Source organism: Oryzias latipes, chromosome 18 (genome assembly GCF_002234675.1).
Source record: "Oryzias latipes chromosome 18, ASM223467v1".
Taxonomy (NCBI): domain Eukaryota; kingdom Metazoa; phylum Chordata; class Actinopteri; order Beloniformes; family Adrianichthyidae; genus Oryzias; species Oryzias latipes.
Window position 1 is genome coordinate 18543187 of NC_019876.2, and position 25524 is coordinate 18568710.

A 25524-nucleotide genomic window follows, 5' to 3' on the forward strand; every position below is an offset into this window, starting at 1 on the left:
AGAGGATTTTTCCTATGATCTCTGTCTCTGACTGCACATTGTAAACAAGTGGAACAAGATGAGCTCATTTTTTACAGCATTATAATGTCAGACCCAATGACTCTTTTGCCTTGTCATGTTTTCTGATAAAAATGGGAATTTATTGGAATTTCCCCATAGCGGAACAAATAAAGGATTATCTTAAAAACGTTTACAACAAAGTTTTACATTTATACAGATGTTTACAACAGTTCTAAAAGCTGATTTATAATCTGTTTTAAGTTTGATCAAACTAGTTTTTGCTATAATTTCCTTTTAAACTAATCAATTAATCAAATGATTCGTCTTAACTTAAAAATGCAGTACTTTGATTTGTCCAATCTGTGAACGGATTCTTTTCAAAAACAGTTTCTTGTTGTTTCACTTTCTTCAGACAAAAAAACAAAAAACAAAAAAAAAACATGTTTCTGTTAGTATTTACTGAAAGAATTCATAATTTTATGAAAAAGGTCCACCTTGGTTCAGTTAATCCCTGGTTAAGAAAAGTGTTTTTTAAAACAAAATGAAATTAATTTAGATTAAAACTGTTCATTAATTCTCTAATGAAATATGCTGATGTGTAAACTCAGACAAATTTTTTTTTTTTTTAATGAAATCAAGCCAATTCAGTTGTTTAGCAGGGATACATATCCCTAAAGTTGAAAATAGTTTTATGTGCATTTTGATTTTGATCTGTTTATAAATACCTCTTGTTTTATGTTTTAGTGTACGTTTCTACTTTAAAATGAAAATTTCTTTTATGTGAGATACTTTTTACACAATTAGCTGATACAACATTTTTGGCTTATGTGGTAAAAATGACAATAGTAACCTAGTTTTAGTGTACTTTTCTCAGCAGTTTTTTTTTTTTATCCAGGCATTTTTGTTTGTTTTTGTCTACGTTTTGTATATTTGTCTACTTCCTTTCTTGTTATTTTGATGTTATGAAAAATGACAGAACACTAAATCTTATCTGTCACTGTTATTTTGGGATATGCTTCCTGGATTAATGAGGATAGAAACTCAAGATTATTCTGACTATTACATGGTAATGAACTGTATTTTTTGTTGTTAGGTTTTGTTCCAACTATTTTCCAATAAAGTGATTACTCTTTAAAAGACAAGCCTTTATGTACTGTAAGGGTTGGGAATACGAAATGAACACAAAAGGTTTTCATTTGGGTCATGGTTACTTAAAACTGGGTTCTTGAATCTATGCTACAGACCTGGTTAAAAGTCATGCACCTCTGTGATCAAAGCATTTGTTCTGCCTGCGCTCTTGTCCATCTCATCACTTTTTTCTCATTCTTCTTTCCTTGGACGGCTTCTTCTGTCCTCCAGCTGACCCATCTCTTATTCCCCACATGAATGTGTCATTGTTTCTATCAGCTCAGAGGTTTATGGCTGCTGAAACGGAGCGAGGTGATGCTCTGCAGGACGGTGCCAAAGATCCAACATTCCTTTCTGTTTACCTTCTCTTTAGTCGATCAAGCCCTCCTCCTTGTGGTTCCTGACGGATGCTGGTGACACCCTCCACAGCCACGGTTGTGGGGCAAATGACAGGACCAGTCACACCCCTGAAGTAACCCCTCAGGATGTATAAATAAAGGGAGCAAACGGAGAAGAGGAAGAAGAAGCTGACCAAACCTGATGAAGATGGAGCTCCCCACTGCTAAATGGATGCTTGCAGCTGCATGCTTTCTTCTGAGTGTCTGTGGAGGCTCTGCAGCGCCTACGGAATGCTACTTTAACTCCAGAGGTGAGATCCTACACTTTGATATCAGTAGTTTTAAAACCCCTTCTAGTTAAAGTTCTCCTTTTGATCTTTCAGCTCAATGTGAGTTTGAAGGGAAGCACTTCTTGCTGGGGGAGTCCTGGATGGACAACTCTTGCATGCAGTGCACCTGCCTTCATCCTGTCGGCGTCGGCTGCTGTGAAATGTGAGTACAATAACTGTTTGAGCGAGTTGAGCCCAGATATTAAATTTTCAGGAAGCTTCAGATTAATTTATTTGCCTTCTCACAAAAAATGAAAAAGAGCTTACCCACAAAAAAGACGAATGATTTTTCTACAGGTGTCAATTCTCTGCAAGTAATAAAATCCCCTTAACGCCTTAATTTCTTTCCAGTTGTGAAAAAAAAACACTTATGTTTTTACTTTCAAGTAGATGCTAAATTAAAGTACATTTGGAGCAGAAGTGGTTTAAAGCATATTTGTATCAATAGAGGTTAAGGGGTTGTGGCTAATTCCAGGTTTAAAAGCACCTTCTGTCTCTGTACAGGTTGCACCGTCCAGTAGATTTCCCCGCATGGTGTAAGGTGCAAATTGAGCCGGTGAGCTGCAAGGTGTTTCTGGTCCAAACTGCTGACCCTCGCCTGCCATGCTCCCCAGGCGAAGCAAACCATGACCCAAGCCATGGATCACTTCATCTGCAGCAACAGCTTGAGGTCTGGAGAAGCCCGGACATCAACAAAACTCCAAGAACTCCAACCACTTTGCCTGCAGAGCTGCTTCTCACCACAGCAACCAACAGCAGCCAATCTGCAGATACCTAATCCTCTGAAAATCTGTGATTCTCTAAGGAATAATTGTTTTATTACATTTTTATAGTAAAAACAATTATTACTCCACTTATATCTTTTTGTGAATAACATGTCTAAATATTGTGTTTTTCTGTTTATTCTGACCTGTTCTCTGCTGTAACACATGTAAACACCCAAAAAAATTCACGGTTCTGAATAAAAATCGACAAAAATTGTGACTTTTAACATTGACTTTTTTTATTATTTACACCAGCAGTTGTTCCATGACAACACGGCCTTTGTAAAAACTGAAAGCAAAGCAGTTACAAAGAAAGAAACAGGAGGAACAGTTAGTGTCCAAAGAAAAAAGAAATAAATACTCAGGAGATAAAGACTTGCGTTTTCCCAAGAGGAAAGATTTTCAAAGTTCCCCCCCAAAATATTTAAATGCACCTCAAAATGCATATGGAAAAATAAAGACTGTTAAATCATACAGTAGGTTGCAAATATTAGCCATTAGCTTTATATTTAACCTGGAATCATGTCTTTGTTTTGGGAATTTGCACTTTTGTGCTGATATTTCTCATCCATAAAAGAAAAAATAAAATCTCTCTCACACACACACATTTACAAACACACTTTGTTCTCACTGAGTGATCGACCTCACCCTTCAGAGCACAGCGCTCAAATATTAATGCTATTGGTCCCTGTGAACTGAGACACGTAGGAGGCAAGAGCTGGGTTTGTGGGCAGAACTTTGATCGGCAGATTCCAGCTGAAGGTGTCCACATCCACGTGCTCCGCCCCGGCCCAGATGGTGACCTCTGCCTGGTTCTGCAAGACGGTGGGCGGTTCCATGGGATCCCGGGCCGTGACGAATTCAAAATGCAGGCGCCACCTCAGAGCCACTTAACAAAAGAAAGGTGAGGGTTCAGGTTCAGCTGACAAGTGATCCAGAAATGCCTTATTAGTGCATCTAACTTTAAAAAGCAACGCTGGATTTATACATATTGTCTAGAATTTACTTTAAAAATTCATTGGAGGATTTACCAAAGTTTTAGCTCTAAATTCTACTTCTTTTAGGCATAAAATAGGAAACAGGGCTGCATGATGGTGCAGTGGTCAGCGCTCTTGTCTCACAGTGAGAAATCCCGGGTTCGAATCACAGTTTGCATGTTCTCCTCGTGCATGTGTGGGTTTCTGGGCACTTCCTTCCACATTCCAAAAACACGCCTAACATGGTTAACTGGTGCTCCTAGGTGTACTGTGCACGTATGAGGGATTGTGTGGTCCTGCGACAGCGTGTACTCCGCTCAACACTGACCTTTGATTTTTCATTGTTTGACAGATCTGAAAACAAACAACTGACCGACGTCTGTGCTGAAGCCGGGCGTGACGTTTAGCGGGATGGGGAGGGAAAAATGGCTGGAAGCTGTGTGGAGGCAGGACTCCAGGTGTCGTCCATGACCGGTCACGCTGACGGCTTGTCCGGGCCGGCGCTGGTACTGCTCCTGGATCTCCTCCTCACTCTGAAGGCTCACTGAATACTAGTAAACACACCAAAAAAAACATGTTTTATATAAAAAAAACACAATATCACGGTGTGATGAATGAACAGAAAACACACCTGCAAACATGGGATGTCTCCCTCTGAGAAGTTGAATGTGCCGATGATTTCTTCCCCGAGTCTGTAAACCATCTTGAAGATGCAAAACTTTGCCACTTTTCCACGCGTGTTGGTGATATTAAACATGTCTGTAAACAAAACAAAAGTTTTGACTTTTTTTTCTTTGAACAAAAGAACAAAAAAACAGCATATGTCACATTATGTGACCAGCACATTCATCTCTCTCTCTTTTTCTTTTTTTTTAACTTGTCCTGTCCAACAGCTGAGCAGACAGATGAGAGCTGAAGGCCTCTTTCTTGTGTTGGACATATTTTACTGTTACAAAAGGGGTTATAAAACGTTTGACACACACACTAGGTGTATATTTGAATAAACCCCTTTTGTATTTTATACTAAACTTTATTTATATTGATTATATTTGCAATAGTTTTTTTTTGGACCGCTCAGAAAAGAAAAGGAAGAAGAGAGAGGGCTGTTAGAGAGGGGGGGGGGGGGTAGGAGGGTGATTATAGAAGGAGGGGGTGTAAAATCATAAAGCATCATAAAGCAACAAGCTGCTGTCATTACGGTCAGGTTTAGATGAATGACAAATCTAAAAGGGGCGGGGCTTGTCCTCACACCAACATACCTTTTGGCTCCAATAATGTTCACATACAAACAAGTGAACACGGACATAATACAACTCTTGTTCACACACGCATACTTATGCCTTCAGACTGACACATGTGAAAAATTTCATTCAGTCACGCAAATTATTTGTGATCCCTGGCTCTTGGTCTTGCCAGAGAACTCAGGGATCCCTCTCCCTGCGTGGAGAGGGGGCCGCCGGGCCCAGGAAGCCAGCACACATCGGGGTACCCATGCAGAGAGCCTGGTACCCCCCGCGGGGTTGGTGTAGGGGACAGATGATCAGAGATCTCACCTCCCTTGTGTAATGTATGTGTGTGTGTGTTCAAGTGCATATTTTTGAGGGGTAAAGAGTGTGTATTAAAGGGGGTAGTTAAAATTGGCGGGTAGGGCACTGAGACGACATCTCCTGATTACTCACAGTGATGTCCAAAACCCCTCCCCACTAAGGGCCCTAAATGTCTACGGTGCAACAGCTGGTGAACTGGTCCCCGGTCAGTGAAACAACCCCCCCAGCATTGGTCCCAGGTCTCCTCAGCCCAGGGGTCCTATCCTCAGAAGTGTAGACCCCCCAGGCCCCACACAAAGAGAGAAGAGCCAAGAAAGCGCCGTTCCCCGGAGCAAGCCCAAGTCGCCGCCCCCAAGCTCTGCCCCTGGGAGAACTCTGGTCAGGCCTCGACGGGACCGAGGCAGCCGACCAGCAGGGGCAACCACCGATCGTCTCAATGGAGACCCAGACCCGCCACACAAAAGTATTTGATTTTAGGTTAACCGAAAAATAAGCATCATTCACATTAACATAGAATTCATCAGCATTTAGACAAGGAGTACAAAAAAAAACAAAGAATAGAAAGTGACTGCACTCACGGGGGGAGCGTCTGGACGTGGTGACCATCAGCATGTCCAGTGCTCTCTCCAAAGGCTGGGCATCCCTGCGGCTCACTTCCTCTTCCTCCAGGAAGGGGTTGGAGGGAGAAACCGCCTCATCCTGAAGAAATGGAGGCTCTGGCATGCCTTGAAGAAAAAGAATAAAAAAGGAAATGTCAACATGAGAAATATTGACTAGAAAAGCAATCTAAAAAGAAAGCTGTAACCTGTTAAGTCCTTTCCAATCATCTTTTGATCTCTTGTTAAAGCGTTCCCATTGACATTTTTTTTTAAAATATATTAAGGCCATTTTTAGGAAAAAGAAAAATAATTCTTGTTTTTCTAGGACATAGTTTCTGCAGAGCGGCAGAAGTTCATAAGAAATTCATCTCTGAGCTGTCGGGGGAAGCTTTGGTGCAAAGCAACCCCTCCCCTCCCCATTGAAGAGCGGAGCATGGAGCTTGTCCCCGGTATTCTCTATGTCTCAAATAAGGTCTATTCAAACTGTATTTTTATTTGTCTCTTCCTGATTTAAAAAAAATTCAATAAGGAAACACTCAATAATATTTTATGTTTTTTTATGCCTTCCATCATGAGAAAAAGCCAAAAAAACTAGTTATAAACACCCCAAAAAAAACTATCGTCATCAGAGTTTCCTTCATGAAGCCAATTTTAGGTAGAAATAACCTTTTTGAACTTAAGCTTTAAAAGGTTTTCTGGTGTTGCTCTTTATCACAGTGAAACTGTTTTACTTTTGCATGTGAACAGCTGGATGAAGACAGATGAAAATTACACTGAAAACAGAAGTGATGACTGAAAAGAATTTTAAAAAAACAGCGAGAGAGAAGTTGAAACTCCAGGGAGTAAGCTGTGGCCTGAAATGCAAAGTAGGCAAAAGTCATCTCACCCTGCAGAACCAGAACTCGGAAAGGAACTCGGAGCAGCTTGATGGGAGAGTTGACCCTCTGACAGCCGATAGTCAGTTTGTAGACGTACTTCACTGCTTGACCACGGAAACTGGGCGGTCCATCAACAGGAACGACTTCACTATATGAATCTGTGGAACAGTGATGTCAAACAGTCTGAATGTGATGGATGGACAGTAGGAATGATGTATTATTCATACGGCATGTCATTCTTTTGACTCTCACTGCATGTCGGCTCTGCACTCGGCCTTATTGACAGCAGTTACTAATTAATTCTGTAGGTAAAGGAGCAGCGTTGCCTCCTAAGATTTGGTATCACTTAAAAATTCAAAAAAAATGTTGATACAATTCACAATTTGATTCAATCTACAATTTAACACGACACAATTTATAATGGATTTATTTTTCTAATTTTCACCAAAATAACAAATTTTCTTTGGTTAGAAAAAACCGTTTACTCATAACTAGTGATTTTCACTGAACAAAGGTGGAACTTATATTTACTAAATCAGAAACGACCACGTCCTGCATTTTGCATCGCAAAATGCAGGACTGCATGTGGTTCCTAGAATTAGTAAAAGTACGGTTGGAGGTAGAGCGTTTAGCCACCAAGCCCCTGTCTTATGGAATAAACTCCCAGCTCATGTAAGAGAGGCCGACTCAGTTTCTACATTCAAAGCTAGACTGAAAACATTCCTCTTTGGACAGGCTTATTGTCAGACTAGCTAGTATTCAGAGATTATTTAACTTAATGTTAGTTTGTTTAAATTAAACTTATTAATAACTATTTCTTTTAAAAGGCTGCTAGAAGTTGAAGCTGGGGTAACTATGGTGCACTGGGGTTCTGTCCTCTTTCCTTTTTTACTTCTACCCTTCCTCTCCTCTATTCTTCATCATCATTTATCATTTAGTTCTCCATGCCTCTGTTGGGTGCAGTGCGATTCATGTATTGTCCCTCTTTTCCTCTCCTCTCCTGGGGAGTGGGAGTGCTTCCAGACTCCAGTTGGCTCATCCGTGCTCCAGTTCCTGATCGTTTACCTCGCCTTTGCTCCTGCTCCTACACCTGGCTGTGGATCCTGCCTCTGGCTCATCTCTGGCTCGTCTCTGCTCTGTACCTGACCGAGTACCTCGTCTCTGCTCCTGCTCCTACACCTGGCTGTGGTTCCTGTCTCCGGCTCGACTCGCGCCTTTGACTGTCCCCACAACCACGGCTGGATGAAGCTCGTCTGCTGGACTTTTATATATGTAATTGTAGATTTAGATAAGTTAATTCTTCTCTAAGATTTCTGGTAAATCGCCTGTCCGTCCTGGGGGAGGATCCCTCCTTCATGTGGGCACCCCTGAGGTTTCTTCGTTTTTTCCGGAATCCGGTTTTTTTGGGAGTTTTTCCTTACCGCGAAGGGGGGTCTAAGGGCAGGGATGCCAGTATAGCTTAGTCAGTTTGTTAGTTCATTTTAGTATTTTTCTATTGAACTCTTTGTATTCGTGATCCTTCTGATTTCATGTTTTACTTCGAAGCCCATCGAGACGACTGTTGTTGTGATTTTGGGCTATACAAATAAAATTGAATTGAATTGAATTGAATTAAGAACTAACTCAGAAAAAGGTTTTAGTAAAGAAAAAAAGCAACACATTTTGTTGGATTGATGAAATAATATAGTATTTGTACGTATTGATCAAATCAAGTAATTTAAAAGAAAATCTATTTATAGCCAAACATTATCTTGGCCTTTCAAACTATGATGAGTAGAAAATTTTTTACAGCATTTGCACTGCAACTTATGTACTTTACCGCTTACAAAATGAGTCTCAATTGACTCTAATTTTAGCATATTCCTCAAAAGAGATCAAGTCCCTTTGATAAAAACCCAATAGTATTATTTGCCCTTCCTTTAAGCAATGCATATAAGATGTTTGCATCTTCTATAAGTTGCTTAAAGACCTAACTGAACTTCTTGCAATCTTAAAGAAAACCAAATGTCTTCAGTTTACTGTAAATGCATTGTCCTTTAAAGACCGGTTACATTTAAGATAGGTAGGAAAAATGCAACATATGCTGCATTTCCTTTGGCATTAGGGCTAGTATCAAACCTCAGCTTCCAGCTAGTAATTAAATTAGTAGGAATGTGTGAATCTGCTGTTCAGTTGTGGGTTAATAAAATGTTTACATAAATATTAAGAAACGTACACGTTTTTCTTTCTCCGGGGTCTAATCGCAGATCACAAAATAATATCTTGGGGGGGGTGTCCAGCACACACTGTCCTCGTTCTCCTGTAGAGGAAAAACAACAATGTGAAGAAGTTCACAGTGAAAGCACTGAGGCAAAGACTGAATCCTAAAAATCCTATTTGGAAGAGTGTTACTGAAAGAAAATAGGTATTTACGTTCAGGGAAAACTTTTTAGTAGAAGCTTTTCTCCACTTTTAGTCATTTCTCTTAAAGGGCTGATACCAGGCAAAATCTTTTTTGTTTTGTTTTCTTTTTTAGCTTTTAAGTGAATAATGTTCATTCCTCAGGAAAAGACACCCCAAAGCAGGATTTTGATCCATTCACGCAATTCGGAGTATTAACACAAACACCCACTTTCTCTGTGGAACTAGAGGTGATCGGCAAAAAAACTTTCCTTTTATATGCACAATATGCACATCCATCTTTGCAAAAGTTCAGATATTGATGGTTCTCGTGGGCAAGACGCAGACACGCTGCAGAGGCTGACTCAACTTTGACGTCATGAAATGGGCGGCACCCACAAGAAGCGAAAGGCGGTGCCTCAGATGTCGAGTCGACTTACTTCTGGCTTGGAAAAGAGCTCAGGAAAGGAACTAATGTTTAGTAAAAAATGTGTTCTGTTGAGTGCCAAAGGTAATATATTATCATATACATGCACATTGTTTACTATAAAAGGCTTAAAAATAGCATGGTATAGGCCCTTTCAAATTAAAGTCCCATTAGTTGTCACACTAGGAGTGTGTCTGCAGTGAACTGCAGACACAGCCACGCTCGGCAACCATTTGGTGGTTTAACCCCCAATCCAACCCCTTAAAGCTGAGTGTCTAGCAGGAAGGCATCGGATCCCCTTCCTGCTGTGACTGGACTGTGGATTTCATCTCAAAACCTTCCAATCCTGGGGCAGACATTCTACGTCAAGGCCACTGAGTTGGTGTTCTTTGGTTCTCTGGTATCCTGCTCACCTCTGCTTGGAATCAACACTGTGTCGCTTTCAGCCTGGACGTCCTGTTTGTTGCCCCGGGTCGGCAGGGCCACTCTGTGCTCACTGGTGTGAAACTGACAGTGAATCTGGGCACTGGCCCATGCCAGCATCTCGCTGTAACGCAGAAAAAAGTGAGTTACGCAGAGGCTAGGTGATCTACCGAGAGGCTGATTTGAGGTTTTTTGTATGACAAATTCAAAAAACATTATAATACTCCAAACTTGATTCGATATTGGGTAACAAAATTAGATGAACATGTTCATCATTAATGTATGTTTTAGTCTGCTCATGTAAGCAGAGCAGCCTTCATGATATGAGGAGAATACTATAATTACACTCAGGAATGTGCAATAATTATATGAAAATTATAATTGCTTTGGGAAAGACTATAAGAAAAGGAAGGAAATAAAATAAATAAATGGCATATTGTTTTAAATATGTAAAAGGTTTGATTAGTTTTAAGGCTGCTTGGTAGAAACAACAACGACAATAGTAACAACAACAACTATAAGCCATATTAAATAGCTGTTCTGATTCGGTCTGGCACACCTCCGTGAGCTCTAATCAAGCTCAGAAAGAGCCTAACGTGATCTTCTATGAGTTTATTTTTTTTGAAAAGGTGTGAGTGTGTTCTCGGAGGAACTTAAGGTCCTACCTGCTCGCAGAGGTGGAAAGGTGAGACATCGGGTTAGTGAACGTTATGAGGCACTCCATCAGCTCCCCAGCCAGGAAAACGGGGCCTCGGGCCATTGAAGCTACCACCTCGATCATCTGTGGCGTCAAAGACAGCAAAATTTAACCTACTTAAAGACTATAGCATGCATTTGTTACAGAGTTCTAAACCACCAGTGGGTGTTTTCCCCGCCATTTGTAACATTCTGTTTCTTTTATTTTCTCTTAAGAACTAGTTTAACACCAAGTTGAGCACAAACCTTACCCTAAAGCGAAACTTTGAAAGACGTTACTCAGAATATATTATACATTTACTTATCGATAAAAACAAAATACTAGTTTCGATTGTTTTTCAAGAAACTGCGCATAGCTTCTCTGTAGACGGCTCCTCCAGACAGTAAACAAAAATGTTCTGCATTGTAGGACGACCAAAAAGACCCACGGTGAATAAAAAAAAGAAATCACAGAGACATTCAAGAGTTTTTAACGCACCTTACGAAACAGATTATATTCGGGGGGGGGGGGTGAATTGTAAGCATGATCTAAATAATTTATTTGGTGTTTGTTATATAATAGCTAAATACAAAAAGGATCACATGAATAGTTGTTGTTGATCAGCAAAAACCGCGACGAAGGTGAATGTTTGCCTTCGAAACCAGAGGGGAGAAACATCCACAAAGTACTTAAAATGTTGGTTGATTCAAAAATAATTTTTGGTCAAAATATTTTTATAAAACACTGCAACTATATAAAGGAAAAACACACCCATTGAGATCAATAAATTTACAGCTTAGAAAAAAAAAACGTTTTAAATAGAACACAACATTTCCCCTTTTACTTAAAAATGGTACAATCTGTTAGACGCGCCTTTGGTGGGATTTACCCAGATTTTAGTCTGTCAGGTATCGCTTACTTTAGTTATTGGGTTATCCACCACAAGTCAGAAAGGTTTTAGAATTTGAAATAAATAGTTTGATATCAAATTTGATTGAAAACGACAGGTTATCGTGCTTATACAAGAATGTGATCGTCTAAGAAAAAATAAACAAATGTGTTTCTGAGAGTCAGTAGACGGGTTAAAAATGACTCCTGTGTAAACTAGAACGGTTTTAGAGCACCGTGCTGGTGCTAGCACAGGCTACGGGGTCCTGTCAAAAGTCGGCATTTGGGCTGCAGGCAGCGGTATGGCTTTGCCTTACAGGTACGTTTTTGGAAAATGAATTTTCCTTGTCGAAATGGCTAGAAATGATGCAAACGGTAACGTAAGGTTCCGTTCATGTGCAAGTGAGGTAAAAATCCAGCGTGTTTGCATCTTTCAGCTAACTGGTAGGGAATGTGTCTGCTTATCCGTTCGAGTACGCCACGTAACAACGGGGTAATTATTATTATTTTGTCGTTCCAATGTAGGTTTTGATCTTGAACTGGACCCGTTTCCTGTTGCTCTCTGGCCCTCCCTCCCCCCTCATCCATCCACCCAGCCAGGCATCCATCCATCCCGATAGCTGGACAGCCACATCCGGAGACTACTCCTGTCACAAGAAAAATAAAACCACAATCTCCGCCCTAAGCCAATGAGCAGTCAGTCAGTCAGTCATTGCGCAAGCATAAGAGACTGTCCTTTGAAAACTGGTTCCTCTTAATTGAAAAACTCCAATGCAGAGGCAGAGAACAGCTCCTGTTTACTGAAGGTGGCGGCCACATTCTTCTGTAATCGCACGTGTTTAAAGTACTTTCCTCTTGGTTTGAACTTGGACCGCGCCACCATGACTTCAGAGTGGGGTGAGAAATCCACGGCGGACCTCATGAGCGCATATGTCTCCAAGGAAGCGGGGTTCGGGGTTCCTAAGGAGGGATGGCGCATCTGTCTGGCGCACGTGTTTAAGGAGAAGAGGAAGCCCTTCCAGGCGAAGGATGTCTCCTTGTCCAACCTGTGGGAGCACATTGGCCTTGGAATTAGGTGAGTCATTCTCTCTTAGGGTTCTGCCGAATAAGCATTAGGTCTTCTATTAAATACGTTTTATTTTCCATTCCATCTTCCATCAAGGTTCCATTTTCAGTTACGGATGAAGCACTGACATGTTTTTTTAACCTTCTCCAAAGGAAATGCCAGCTTCTGTCCTCCTGCAGGAGATTTTCTCCTGCTGCAGGTCCAAAGTGCAGCTTGGTGTGACTGCACACCTCCAGCATTACAGAACCAACTTAGGTTGATCATTAACAGTCCCATATTCAGAGTTTTCAAGTTGCTTTTGGATTATGAACCTTTTTTCTACCAAAATGTCATGTCCAGGGCTCTGCAGGGCTCAGCCTTTTGTCATATATATTACAGTTGAATTTTCAGATGATCAATTACAGACAATAAAAACAAAAAGTGGCCGGGATAGGCTCCAGCAGCCCCCTGACCCTGAAAGGGAAAAACGGAATAGAAAATGAATGAAATGAAAAAACCAAAAAACCTCAGATAATTGGTGTTTAATAATCCAGGAGGCATATCCTCTAATCTTAAAGAACGGAAACTCTAGAAGTTTCATGTGTTTCAGAAATGCTGTTCATCTCTTTCAGAAGACTGCAGTTTTTATACCCTCACAGAGAGAACTTCTTCTGTTCATATGGTTAACAATGTTGGCATCTAATATGTTTTATATCATGTGGCATAACAACATCAGAACTTTAATTTGGAAAAGTTTCTCCTTAAAGTAAACAACATTTTGTTGTCAACAGTTTGATATTCATGAAAGTGTCTGCAAAAGTTAACCCATCTTAAGAATTTGGGGGAAAAAAACACCTACAGGACAAATATATCTAACTTCTTTTGCAGAATATTAATAAAGTTTATAAAAAAATATACAAGTAACTGTTATATTCTATAAAGGGTTACTTCTAAATTCTGCTAAAGGGCATTTAGTATTTTTATTTTTGATGGACATTTTTGTTTATTGGTAGCTATTTCTATGAAAATCTTGTGATCCCTGTTGCCTGCACATCCCCTTCTGTAAGAAAATGAATGCTTATGGGGTGTGTCAGCTTTTTCACCATAGCAACGTTGTTCCTTATTGCAGGGATTCAAAGGGTTCCAGTTTGGGAAAATATGTCTCCTTTTTAGATGTACATAAAAAAAATAGAAAAAGGTTTTGCTGCAGATAAAAACTGGATTCATATCATTATCTGCTTGTGTTGTCAGATCTGGATTGGTGTTGGGACTATTGTTTTCATTCCAACTGAGCTGCAGAACATTATGATCCCAACATTAGGTCAACCTGCCACGTTTTCAAAAACACACACGTTAACTGATCCCGTTTGTGTCTCTGTGAATGGAGCCGTGGAATATCCTGAACTTTGAAGTGAAGCCATTGTTCGGCATAGGTTTGACTGCTTCCCTGTTATGCACAATAAAGCTGCTCTGCTTCAAAACAGAGCTGATGGTCGCTGAAACCTCATCCCTGCCCTGCTTCAGTTCAGTACTGCAAACAAGATAAAGGTTGTTACGGTGCAGTTTACTCGCAATATAACTGCAATATAACTTATAAAAGTGCAATAAAATAAATGCTCAGGGAAAGGTCGCAGGTACAATTTAACTTAGTCCCTTTTTGTGTGAGAGGTTTTGACTCCATTTAGAATTGATCAAAAGGTAAAAATCGGCACAAACATGACACTACAGATGCCACAGTTAGTTTAGAATCTAAATTGCAGGTGATGTGGGCCTTTAAAGGTCTCACACTGGCAATAAAACACTAAGTTTTTACTGCACGATTCATATGATTTAAAATACGGTACATCATGGGTTAACTTTAGTGCAGGGAAATTAACTTTAGAGCTTTATGCTGAACTATAGTGAACAAAACAGCAGCTTTGTCCTGTTTTTTTCTTCTTTAGTTTTTACAAATTAGCAGAACATTTAGCTCAGAGTTCAGGACACAAACAGATTATTCACTCTGGTGGTGAATGAAATACTCTGCCTCTTGCCTCAGGACCTGGGAGATGTTTGAAACCTAACGTTGCCTAATTAATATTTCAGTCTGCAACCCCGGTGTGGGAGAGCACTGCTGCTGAGCACAAATGTGCAGCACACAAATGTGCAGCACACATGTCCCTCCAACAGGCTTGCATGAAATCGACCTGCCGCAGTCGCTACAAGTGTCTTCTTTATCCAGTCGTACAGTGGCCTCCTCTTTTCTCTCCTCTTCTGGGTCTGCTCTAACATTTATTTTTTCAGAGGGCTAAAAGCTTGGGAAACTGTTTTTAACAGAGAAGCTGCGATACATAAATGAATTGCTCTAAGAAACCTAATCTGTATTCCCCCAAAAAAACACAAACAAACTTCTTGCGTGCTGCTTTTTCAGGGAATGTTTTACACGAGGTGGGAGGTGATCAATGCCCCTTTTGTGTGTCCAGGTATTTAAGATGGTGGTACAAGAAGACCCAAGTAGAAAAAAAGGCTCCTTTCATTGACATGTTTCATGCCCTGCCCTTGCGCCAAATCTACGGTATGTAAATGAGATTATTTTTTTAATATGATTTGAAGTTGTGTCATTTTATTTTCAGATTCAGAGTGGAAACTTGTATTTCTTTTGCTAATGCTAATTCTGTCTAATCTCTAAAACATGGCCTGGGTAGTGGACAGCCTAGCATGAGCCTGGCTGGCAAGGTTTTGGATTATCAGTTTAATCCTGTCTGCATTGATGCTACACTCGCAGGTGCTCCACTGGGTGGGATTGGAGGAGGAACCATCACAAGGGGCTGGAGGGGGGAGTTCTGCAGATGGCAGCTGAACCCTGGAATGTACCACTACAAAACTGTAATAGCCGACCAGGTGAGTGGAACCCTAGTTAATAAATACCAGCAGAAACAGGAAACTCATACCAAACCTTATGAATTATCATGTTAAATGGCTCTTTTACGAAAGTAAAGGCAGCAAAGGCAGCAGTGTGGGCTGCACAGCGGTGAAGTGGTTAGCGCTTTCACTTCACAGGTTTGAACCCTGGCTAGGTCTTTTCTATGTGGAGTTTGCATGTTTACCCAGTGTATGCATGGATTTCTCCGGGCCATCTGGTGTCCTTCCTTAGACCCAAAAATCTGCATTTTAGACCAATTTATGTCCTTATGTGTGAATGAGAGTGTGTGTGTTTGTGATTGTATGACCTTGCGACCGACTAGCCATCTATCCCAACAGTAGCTGGGATAGACTTTGGCATCCCCATGACCCCAAAAGGGATACAACGGGTTCTGAAGATGGACGAATGGATGGATGGATGCAGCAGTGTGTATTTTAAATGAACTTGGTTAGTTTTTGTATCAAACTGCATAGTCCTGGTCACCTAATTGGTGTTGTTTCTGGTCTTATGACATCTATAGTGCTGTACACGTGGAAAGGCTTTATTAAACTAGAGGCTCACCAATCCTGCCAGTATTTTATGCAAATGTTAGTTTATGGGACCACACAAAAGAGTAAGCTGAACACTAGCGTATTTAAAGTTGTCGTAGTAGCCCCAGGCAGAGTAAGTCTGTCAGTTTATTTTGCTCTCCTACAAAAGATTTGAAAGTCCCTGGCAAGGACGGACAACTTTGAATAATAACTGATAGTTGCTAAGACCTTGAGGTCACCGTTAGAGTTAAGACTGATATCTGTGCTGAATGAATGCCACGAGTGCCAGATAGTAGAATCAGCAGCTAGTACCAGCCGTGAACGTTTTTCTGAAGTTAGGAGTTACACGAACAATACTGAATGACCATCAGAAAATCTGAGCAATAGGCCATTCCCACAACAGCTGTTTGAAATCTATTGTTGGTAAAAAGATTCGCAATTGCCAAAATTCACATTTGAACTTTACCTTAATTATTAGTAAGTTATATCCTCAGTTTTAGCTAAAAAAAAACATAATTAGGGAATTTGAGTGCTAGTTGATTCACCGCTTAATATTCCACTCTGTAGTCTCATCATGACTTGCATCATGGGTAGGAACACTTCTGCAAACACCTTCACACAGAGAGAAAAGTGGAAATTTAGTAGTAAAATTAATCTTTTGTTGTTATTGTCTTCCTGAAGTTTACCGTGTGTTTGCGGCGGGGAGGACAAACTGTTTACCAGCAGGTGCTGTCTGTGGAGCACCCATCCACGTTACAAGGCTGGAACTGGGGTTACTGTGGGGAGTACGCTTTCTATCACGCTTTGTATCCTCGCGCCTGGACTGTGTACCACCTGCCCGGACAGAACGTCACCCTCACCTGCAGGCAGATTTCTCCAGTCATTCCTCACGATTACAAGGTAACGGATCATTCCAAAATGACACCATGCCTTTTCAGCTCCATACAAGTTTCTTTTATGGGATACATTTAGATGTTTGTTATCTTGTCTCATCTTCATCACTGCAGGACTCCAGTCTCCCCGTGGCTGTATTCGTATGGGACATAGAGAACAAGAATGACTACGCTCTTGAAGTCTCTATTATGTTTACAATGGTGAACGGGTCGGGACACAAGGACGACAGCAGCGGTGGACACTGGAATGAACCTTTTCACCTAGAGAAGGAGGGCAAAGCACTGTCGGGGGTGTTACTCCATCACTGCACAGCAGTGAACCCTTACACCCTATGCATCTCAGCTAGAGAGCAGGTTGGGTTTTTGTCACATTTTCTGTGGAAAAAAACGTGCCGTTTGCAGGAAATGTGTTTTAATATGTAGTTTTACCAGCCCGACAGAAAGGTCAGTCACCAGACGGCGTTCAGTCCCAGTGGGACCTGCAGCGGCCTGTGGAGCGACTTGATGACCGACGGGCGTCTCGACTCTCCTTCAGGTCAGAGAAACGTGGCGTGGACCTGACCATCATTTAATGTAGATCAACAAACACATAAGAGTGTGAGAACTCAGTCCCAGAGATTTTTTACCTAGTTATTTTAGAAACATGGTTCAAACATTTAAATTAATTCACTACAACTCTGCTCAAATCTTTAAAAATTCTTGGTCGGTGTTGTTGTGTTTTTGAAGTTTTGCAAAGAGTTGAGGATTTTCAGAAAGGCCAGAATCTTTTTCTTTTATTTCCTTCAGTACTAAGATGGTTCAGAAATGTCCAGAGGAGAGCCAGTGAATATATTGGTAGAAGGAGTCTAGAGCTGCCAGGCAAGATGTCTAGAGGAAGACCAACAAAGACATGAAGGCAGCTGTTGTTAGAGTAGAGGATGCAGAAGACAGGGTTAGATGGAGGATGCTGATTCCCTGAAGGGAAAAGCTGAAAAAAAAGAAGATTGAGAGCTTGCTTGTAAGATTCGAGCTTCTTTTTTGGACAATGTTCTTAGAGGTGTAACAAAATTCTACCTTCTTTTTTAATAAACAATTTGATCCTTATACTACAATTAAACATGTTATCAGCTAACCCTGCACTGCTAAAAAAAAGGCCTCTTAGAAATGAGTCAAAAATCCTTGAAAAAAAAAATCTTTAAATAAGCAAAAATTCTGCCAGAGGGGAAATTAAAATTGTCTTACCAAGAATTCTTCTACTAAAAAAATTCTGGTCACTGAGGCATATTTTCTTAAACCAAAATTATTTTGCTATTAGAAAAACTTTATTAATAAGATTATTGGTCTTCCAAGATTAAAAATGACAAGAAAAGTCATTTTTTCTAGTAACAAGTGTCTTTTGACTTTCTTACGATTCAGTTTTAGCAGTGTATCAATGTTGAACAGTCTGAGCTCTGGCACGTCCTCATCAGATGCCTCAGTTACATCATTTTGTTCTCTCCACATAACTTTGAACGTAACGGTTCTGTTCCTCTTAGGATCCAGCCCACCAACCCAGAAAGGAGAGAAGGTAGCGGCTGCACTCGCAGTGGGGTGTTCTGTGCCAGCTCATGGCCATAACGATGTGGAGTTCTGCCTGGCTTGGGACATGCCCCTAATCACCTTTGGGTCAAGGGAGAGGAAACATGTCAGGTACTAGGGCTGCACGATATAAGGAAAACTTGCGGAAAAAAAAAACAAAATGCATAATTTCCATTTCATTGCAACAGTTTAAAAATTACACTCCAAATGACCCTTATCTACAGAGGAGGCAAACATCTAACATAAAAAGGCTCCATCTGATTAGTCAAATTAATAAATGGATTTATTTGATTCGTTAAATACTTCAAGCTGCCATAGGATTGTTTTAGCACATTTAAAGTAACCATTTATTGCAATTTTCACCATATTTTTCAATATGCATATTGCACAGATTTATATTGCGATAGTGATTTATTGTGCAGGCCTATCAAGTACTGTACCACAGTACCATATAAATAAGCATTAAGTTAAAGATCACATGTGTAGTTCCTTTTTTAAAAAACCCCAGAACTTTTTGACTTTTTTTGGTTTTGTTTAAGTTGAGTTCTTTTTTTATTGCAGCATTTCTAAAATGCATTTTAGAGTTAACATGCACTCCCAGTTATGTTGACTGGAAGTATTTCTCCCTTTTTAGTGCTTTTAATATTGGCGTGATCGTTTTTTGTCATTTTGATTCTGAGGTTCTCAGATTACCTCACTGCTGACACACACCCACCGTGTGGTTTGGCCTGCAAATGCTCATTACTGAGTCAAGGAGAAGCTTGACCCTAAAGTTTTAATGAGGTAGAAAAGACAGGGAAACAAACATGATGGCTGATAAGCAAAATGTATTATAAGTGAGCAAACCATAGAAATTAAAGGAATAAAAAGTTGGCATAGTACTTTTATCACCAGATCAACTTCTTGCCATGTCTATTTGCAGGAGATATACTCGTTACTTTGGAAGCAAAGGGGAAGCCTCCCCCTCCCTCAGTCATTACGCTCTGACACACTACAAAGAATGGGAGAGAAGAATCGAGGAGTGGCAGAGTCCTATACTGCAGGACAGGTACTTCTTAGTCTCTGAATCTACATAAATTCAATGAAAAGTGAATATTAGTGTACACACATGGAAAAAGGTTTTTCATCTTGAATGTCAGGCTTGTGTTTTTCCTTTCCATCCCTCAGTTCTCTGCCCTCCTGGTATAAGTCGGCTCTGTTTAACGAGTTGTACTTTGTGGCGGATGGAGGGACGGTGTGGACTGAGCTAGCAGAAGATGCTGATGTTAGTGGCGGCGTGCGCAGTGAGGATGGGGGTCTGCCGGCCCAGCCTGATGTCATCAAGGAGTATGGACGCTTCGCTTACCTTGAAGGTAAGCCGCACAAAGGGAGCAGTCAAATGTAATATGGTGTCACGGCTCAGGTTAACGTTTTTGCAAAAAAAAAAATCTGTCTGGAAAAAAAGAAGTCTTTATAATATTTTTACTGTGTTATTTTTAGGTCAAGAGTATAGAATGTACAACACATATGATGTACATTTTTACGCCTCCTTTGCACTTATTATGCTGTGGCCCAAACTTGCCTTGAGTGTGCAATATGATATTGGTGAGTCAAACTCTAGTTTTATGAAACCCTGTGTGTTTATTAAAGAGCCAGGCCCGTGTTTTACCATCTGGATCTCTCCTCAGCTGGCAGTGTTGTTCAGCAGGACCTGACAGAGAGGCTCCATCTGATGAGCGGGAGGTACTCTCCCGTCAAGACCAAAAACGTGGTGCCGCATGACATCGGAGACCCAGGTAGGAGGTGGCGGTCTGTGAGAGAAATGAAATTGAAATGTTTTAACACCATTTGTTTAAATAAATAACCTTTAACCTTTTGTTAGATTGATACAGTTGTTTTTTGATGAGGTCTGAGAACGATCTGCCTGACACTCCTCAGATGATGAGCCGTGGCACAGGCTTAATGCCTATCTGATCCACGACACTGCAGGCTGGAAGGACCTGAACCTGAAGTTTGTGCTGCAGGTCTACAGGGACTTTCATATCACCCAGGACAACCAGTACCTGAAGGACATGTGGCCCATCTGCCAGGTATGCCAGACAAACCTGTTCATTCCTTCACAGTAGCCCCTGAAAACAGCTACAACCTGCTGCAGCTAAATAATGTTTCACTGAGTGGCATAGATGCTTCAGATTAAGCGGTGGTTGATCTTTTAGGCTGTGATGGAGTCAGAGATCAAGTTTGACTTGGATGGAGACGGCCTGATTGAGAATTCAGGATACGCTGATCAGACATATGATGGCTGGACGGTTACTGGGCCAAGGTGAGGCACATCTGACTTAAAATGGACCAGTATTCACCTTTTTTTTCTTTTTGTCTTATGTGAACTGAGAGTTTATGGCTACAGTAAATATGTTTCTTTATTGGACTATGATGCTACATTCACATTAATTCAAATTATTTTTTGAAACCCCTTTAGCATACATTTAAGTGAGCGATAGTCTTTGTTTAAAATGATTTCCCCATTAAAAAAAAGTTATTGTTTTTTTAACTCCTCAGTGCATATTGTGGTGGGCTGTGGTTGGCGTCCCTGTGTGTGATGTGTAAAATGGCCAGACTGGTGGACACTGAGAGGACGTATCAACATTACAAAGACATTCTGGACAGAGGCAGTGCTGCTTTTGACAAGCTCCTGTGGAACGGTACGGTCTGACAAGCACTCTCCAAACTGGGTTCAATAAAGACCAGCTTCACTGTCCTGAGTCCAATTTTAAATAATAAGTCACATAATTAGTCGCCAATAAAGATGTTCAGGCATTGAAAATGGACTAATTAAGCTCATAGCTATTACTTAAACAGGCAGGTTTGATCTTTTAAGTCAAAACCTTAAATAAAAAATGATCTTTATTTGGCTTTTATATTTGAATTGGTGCTTATTAGGTTGCAGTTTAGGTGTATGTGGGTTATTTTAGATTGTGCTAAAACGTATCTCAAAAGGTAAATAGGGCTTTTGCCATTTTTTCAGGGAGTTCAAATCTACAATCCCAAAATCAAGTGCTCCAGAAATTTCCCAGAAGTCTCTGCGAAAACCAGTGTGCATCGATGCTCACTAGATTAGGGAATATAGACCACAATGCATTGAGTTTGAACAATTTGAAAACAATTTAATTACATTTATTGGTTTATAAATTATTGAAGTTTTCATCATCAGAACACTGGATTCATAAATAGTCTCTGTAAAATGTTCATATTTATAGGTTTTTACTTCAGAAAAATGTTGTTGTGTTTTCCCGTTTGAAAAAAAAGTAGTGAGCATGTGTCTGAATTGCTGTAAAATCCAGGGCACTATGTAGTCTCTTAGTAGTTAGGGAGTTGTGAGGAAATTCAAACATAATCTTTGTGGTTTGATGAACCTGCCTGATGCTGCTCCAGAGTGTTTTTTTTTTTTTTTTTTTTTTTTTATACACTGTATTTTATCCCATGAAGGGAAATTCTTTCTCCGCATTTGACCCATCCCCTTGGGGAGCGGTGAGCTGCAGCCGAAACCGCGCTCGGGAGGCAGTAGCGTTAAGGGCCTTGCCTAAGGACCCTCACTGGGTGATGTTAACTGCTCGCCATTGATATGATAATTGCCCCCAGTACCATTGCTCATTCCCCTCCGGGAATCGGACCCTGGTTTCCTGCGTGGTAGCTTCCCACCTTACCAACCGAGCTACCCAGCCGCTAGATTGCCAGTCATTCATCATTCACTGATCATGCAACCTCCAAAAAAAAATACTTTTTTTTTTCTCAGTGTGACAATGCCGGGATTCACAGCATGTAATTATAAAATAACGGTTCAGGAGAGATTAGGGATCATTTCCACACTTCAGTTGGTCACGACAGAGCCCATGACTTAACCTCTTTGAAAATCACTGAGATGTGCTGAAAAGACTTTACTCAGCATTTCACTGTCACGATGAAATATTCCACCCCAAAATTACAGGAAAGACATTTACTAGCATTTTTTAAGTTTACTAAAACAATGTGAATGCTTCGATAACCAGAACCACAGGTAGCCAGGCAGAATTTCAGTATTTCCATTTTCTTTTGGTCAAGCTTTGCAGCTGAAAGACTAGAACTGACTTCCTTGTTTGTCTTTTCATGCCATCTTTAGGCAAGTACTACAACTATGACAGCAGTGGGAGATATCATTCCAACAGTGTCATGTCAGACCAGTGTGCAGGTCATTGGTTCCTTAAAGCATCAGCCTGTGGGGAAGAAGACTATCAGGCAAGTTAAACATAAAAGATACAATCTTTTCCACCTATAAACAAACATGATTGCCTTTTAAGGTCTATGTAAAAAGATGAGGGAATCCTATAGACATTAAAAACTCATCAGAATTTATCTACAACTTGTTCAGATGTGTTTAAGAGTAAACGTTGACCTTGCTTGTCCACACAGGCTTTTCCCAAAGAAAAGATTCAGAGTACACTGAAATCCATCTTTGACTTGAATGTGATGGCTTTTGCTGGGGGCCAAATGGGTGCAGTCAATGGCATGCGCCCTGAAGGAGTGCCTGACCGCTCCAGTGTCCAGTCTGATGAGGTTTGGATCGGTGTTGTGTACGGGCTGGCAGCGACTATGATCCATGAGGTCAGTAAGAGAGACGAAATCTTCATCAGAGGATTTCTTTTATTTATTTGCTCTCTGCATAGACTTCCTACTGAAAGCTCAACCTTGGTTATTTGGACAGATGCCTTCAGTGAAGTGTTCTAGCCACTTGATTATAAGGAAAATTGTAATTAAATTGTAGCTATTTTTTGTTTTTCTCATTTAGGGCATGCGAGAGGAGGGGATGCACACAGCTGAGGGTTGCTACCGGACAGTATGGGAGAGGCTGGGTATGGCCTTCCAGACTCCTGAAGCCTATTGTGAGAAGAACATCTACCGTTCTCTGGCTTACATGAGGCCTCTTAGTATCTGGGCCATGCAGCTTGCTCTAAACATGACACAAAAGGATCAGGCCCCAACAACTGGAGATTCGGATGAGGTTGGAACATGAAATCGGATTATTCTGATGTAGCACAGATGAACCTCTCTTGCAGCCACCTCCTCTCATCTGGACACTGCAACTCCTTGTTTTGACTGGTTATCTAGAACCATGGTGTTTGTATGTGTCATTTTTTAAGGACACTTTTTGAGAAGACTGCACATCCATTTGCACTGTTGGCTGTCAAGCCAGGCATTCAGAAAAAACACTGCATGAATGAAAGGCTAGAAGACCAAGTATTGGCTTCCATTGTATTGTTTTGCCAATTGCATTACCATACCTGCAACATGTTGATATATTATATATTTCTTCTTTTATTTTCAAGTTGCTTAAATAATCAATAATGTGTTGGAAGAATTTTGTACCTTGTTGCATGCAAACCTTTACATAAATAATATAAAATATTTCTGATGATTAAAGTGAATAAATTATGTAAAGGATAATAAAGCATGTTTGTTGTATTGTTTCATACATATTAGTCACTGGGACACCAACTACTGAGCTATTTCTTGTAATTTTTTGTTAGAGGATTGTGATTATTTTGAGTTAAATGATGAATTACTCTTACATTGAGGTGTTTCACTTTCAGATGCAGTGTTACTTCTGGCTTTTTAAAAGAGTTTGTGTTACATGTTACAGTGTTAATGAATAGTCAGTCAAGAATTAATTAACCAATCAGTGAGGAGCATTCATAGCTACCTGCACATGCATCTGGGAGCTGACATTGAAAAAGGCCAGAAAGCGATAAGAGAACGTCCATGTCTGGCGTAAAGTTAAGTTGGACTTCAATAGTTTCATTTTTCACATGTTACTTGAAAATTACAAATGTTTATAAAGTTATGAATTATCATTGGTAGACTCTTAAGCACCAACAAGTTAGCATCGCGCTTCCTTAAAAAGTGTAGTAGTTAATTTTTTCCATTGAAGTTTCTAAATAGGTGCTTTAATCAATTCAGACTATGCAGACTAACAGTTGAACTTTTCAACACATACACATTTTTTACGTACTGATTTGACAAAAAAATAAGCATTTATTCATCTTTGAACACGTTTTGTTCACTTTTAAGGTCACAGGGCTGCTGGAGCCTATACCAGCCACTTATGAGCAACGGCAGGGGACACCCCTATGAAGCATAATTCTGGACTGTGGGAGGAAGCTGGAGAAGACCCACGCGTGCACAGGGAGAACATGCAAACTCCACACAGAAAGGTCCCCCATTGATGGTCATTTACAGGTCCCCCTGCTGGGATTTGAACCAGGGACGCAAGCGCGCTAACCACTGCTTCACCGTGCACATAACATTAATTTAATTGAGAGAAATTTAATTTGATTACGAATGAAGGATTTAATACAGATACTCTTTTTTAAAATAAAACAGCCATGTTAAACCTGTTTTGCAGACGTACGAAACGTGCTAATATGGAGATGCTAATGCATATAGAGATGCTAATGCAAGCTTTTGTCATGAGTAAAATTGATTACTGTAACGCCCTGCTTGCTGGTCTTCCAAAAACCAACATAGTAAATTATGAACCCTCGCGGACCCTGAGATCCTCTGGCACTGGTCTTCTAACCATTCTGACTGTAAAAACCAAAACTTTCGAAGAATCATCTTTTCAACACTATGGCCCCCGTTAATGGAACAGTCTGACAGAGGACCTGACAGCCACAGAGTGCATTGACGTTTTTAAGAAAAGGCTAAAGACCCATCTTTTTAACAGCTAATGTTTTACTACCTTCATTTATTTATTTATCCATTTTATTTTGTTTGATGAACTTACACTAGATTTTTTAATGTGTTATTTTAATTTTAATTGACCTCATTTCAATGTTTTTATTGTTTATTGCTTTTATCAATATGTTTACTTTTTCATTCTCATTTTTATTTCAAGGTGCTTCCTCATTTGGGACCTTTCCCTCTGGGTCGGCTGCTGTTCAGCCACTGCGGCTCTGGATGGTAAACTGCATCACTGCTTAGCTGTGGTGTAGCGGTCCCTGCCTGTGATGCTGCATTTGGCTGGTTATGCAGTTGTTCATAGAGAGGGAGGTCCCAATGATTAGCGTTTCCAACATCTTGTTTTTTTGTTCAGCCTATATCTCATTGTCTTTCCCAATCAGTTGGGGGAAGGGAGTGAAAGAAGTCGGGGGGGGGGGGGGGGGGGGGGGGGGTATGAAGGTACGGGGAGGGGGCCTTAATTTAATTTTTTTTTATTTTTGTGCTTGTTTATT

General features: G+C 40.5%; 3 protein-coding genes across 4 annotated transcripts; 2 read left to right on the forward strand and 1 right to left on the reverse strand.

The window, feature by feature from the left end:
- The first annotated feature begins 1217 nt into the window (after window positions 1–1217).
- On the forward strand, window positions 1218–2779 carry msmp (microseminoprotein, prostate associated). Its single transcript, XM_004079921.4, has 3 exons — window positions 1218–1777; window positions 1850–1958; window positions 2300–2779. The coding sequence occupies exons 1-3, from the start codon at window positions 1669–1671 to the stop codon at window positions 2571–2573; spliced, it is 492 nt and encodes a 163-aa protein (XP_004079969.2). The 5' UTR covers window positions 1218–1668; the 3' UTR covers window positions 2574–2779.
- On the reverse strand, window positions 2777–10982 carry rgp1 (RGP1 homolog, RAB6A GEF complex partner 1). 2 transcript variants are annotated; one of them, XM_020711708.2, is made up of 9 exons: window positions 10964–10982; window positions 10455–10570; window positions 9780–9913; window positions 8776–8859; window positions 6569–6718; window positions 5662–5808; window positions 4168–4295; window positions 3910–4087; window positions 2777–3448 (listed from the first exon to the last, which is right to left on the reverse strand). In XM_020711708.2, the coding sequence occupies exons 2-9, from the start codon at window positions 10568–10570 to the stop codon at window positions 3225–3227; spliced, it is 1161 nt and encodes a 386-aa protein (XP_020567367.1). In that variant the 5' UTR covers window positions 10964–10982; the 3' UTR covers window positions 2777–3224. The 2 variants fall into 2 exon arrangements, with proteins under 2 accessions (XP_020567367.1, XP_011485884.1); XM_011487582.2 differs by lacking the exon at window positions 10964–10982 and adding an exon at window positions 10737–10903.
- A 150-nt stretch (window positions 10983–11132) lies between these two features.
- Window positions 11133–23765, forward strand: gba2 (glucosylceramidase beta 2). The gene is made up of 18 exons (XM_004079847.4): window positions 11133–11672; window positions 11879–12428; window positions 14861–14952; window positions 15163–15278; window positions 16512–16730; window positions 16838–17077; window positions 17156–17258; window positions 18238–18391; window positions 19203–19328; window positions 19448–19632; window positions 19760–19864; window positions 19948–20055; window positions 20198–20349; window positions 20476–20582; window positions 20819–20961; window positions 22416–22531; window positions 22706–22897; window positions 23082–23765. The coding sequence occupies exons 2-18, from the start codon at window positions 12235–12237 to the stop codon at window positions 23304–23306; spliced, it is 2577 nt and encodes an 858-aa protein (XP_004079895.1). The 5' UTR covers window positions 11133–11672; window positions 11879–12234; the 3' UTR covers window positions 23307–23765.
- The last annotated feature ends 1759 nt before the right edge of the window (window positions 23766–25524 follow it).

Coding starts and splice junctions, on each gene's coding strand:
- msmp (XM_004079921.4), top strand. CDS start 1,669: ATGAAGATGGAGCTCCCCACTGCTAAATGGATGCTTGCAGCTGCATGC. Junction 1,778..1,849: donor ATGCTACTTTAACTCCAGAG/GTGAGATCCTAC, acceptor TTGATCTTTCAG/CTCAATGTGAGTTTGAAGGG. Junction 1,959..2,299: donor GGCGTCGGCTGCTGTGAAAT/GTGAGTACAATA, acceptor GTCTCTGTACAG/GTTGCACCGTCCAGTAGATT.
- rgp1 (XM_020711708.2), bottom strand. CDS start 10,570: ATGATCGAGGTGGTAGCTTCAATGGCCCGAGGCCCCGTTTTCCTGGCT. Junction 9,914..10,454: donor CTTTCCACCTCTGCGAGCAG/GTAGGACCTTAA, acceptor TCTGCGTTACAG/CGAGATGCTGGCATGGGCCA. Junction 5,809..6,568: donor CCGAGTTCTGGTTCTGCAGG/GTGAGATGACTT, acceptor TTTTTCTTCAAG/GCATGCCAGAGCCTCCATTT.
- gba2 (XM_004079847.4), top strand. CDS start 12,235: ATGACTTCAGAGTGGGGTGAGAAATCCACGGCGGACCTCATGAGCGCA. Junction 16,731..16,837: donor TCATTCCTCACGATTACAAG/GTAACGGATCAT, acceptor TCATCACTGCAG/GACTCCAGTCTCCCCGTGGC. Junction 17,259..18,237: donor GCGTCTCGACTCTCCTTCAG/GTCAGAGAAACG, acceptor TGTTCCTCTTAG/GATCCAGCCCACCAACCCAG.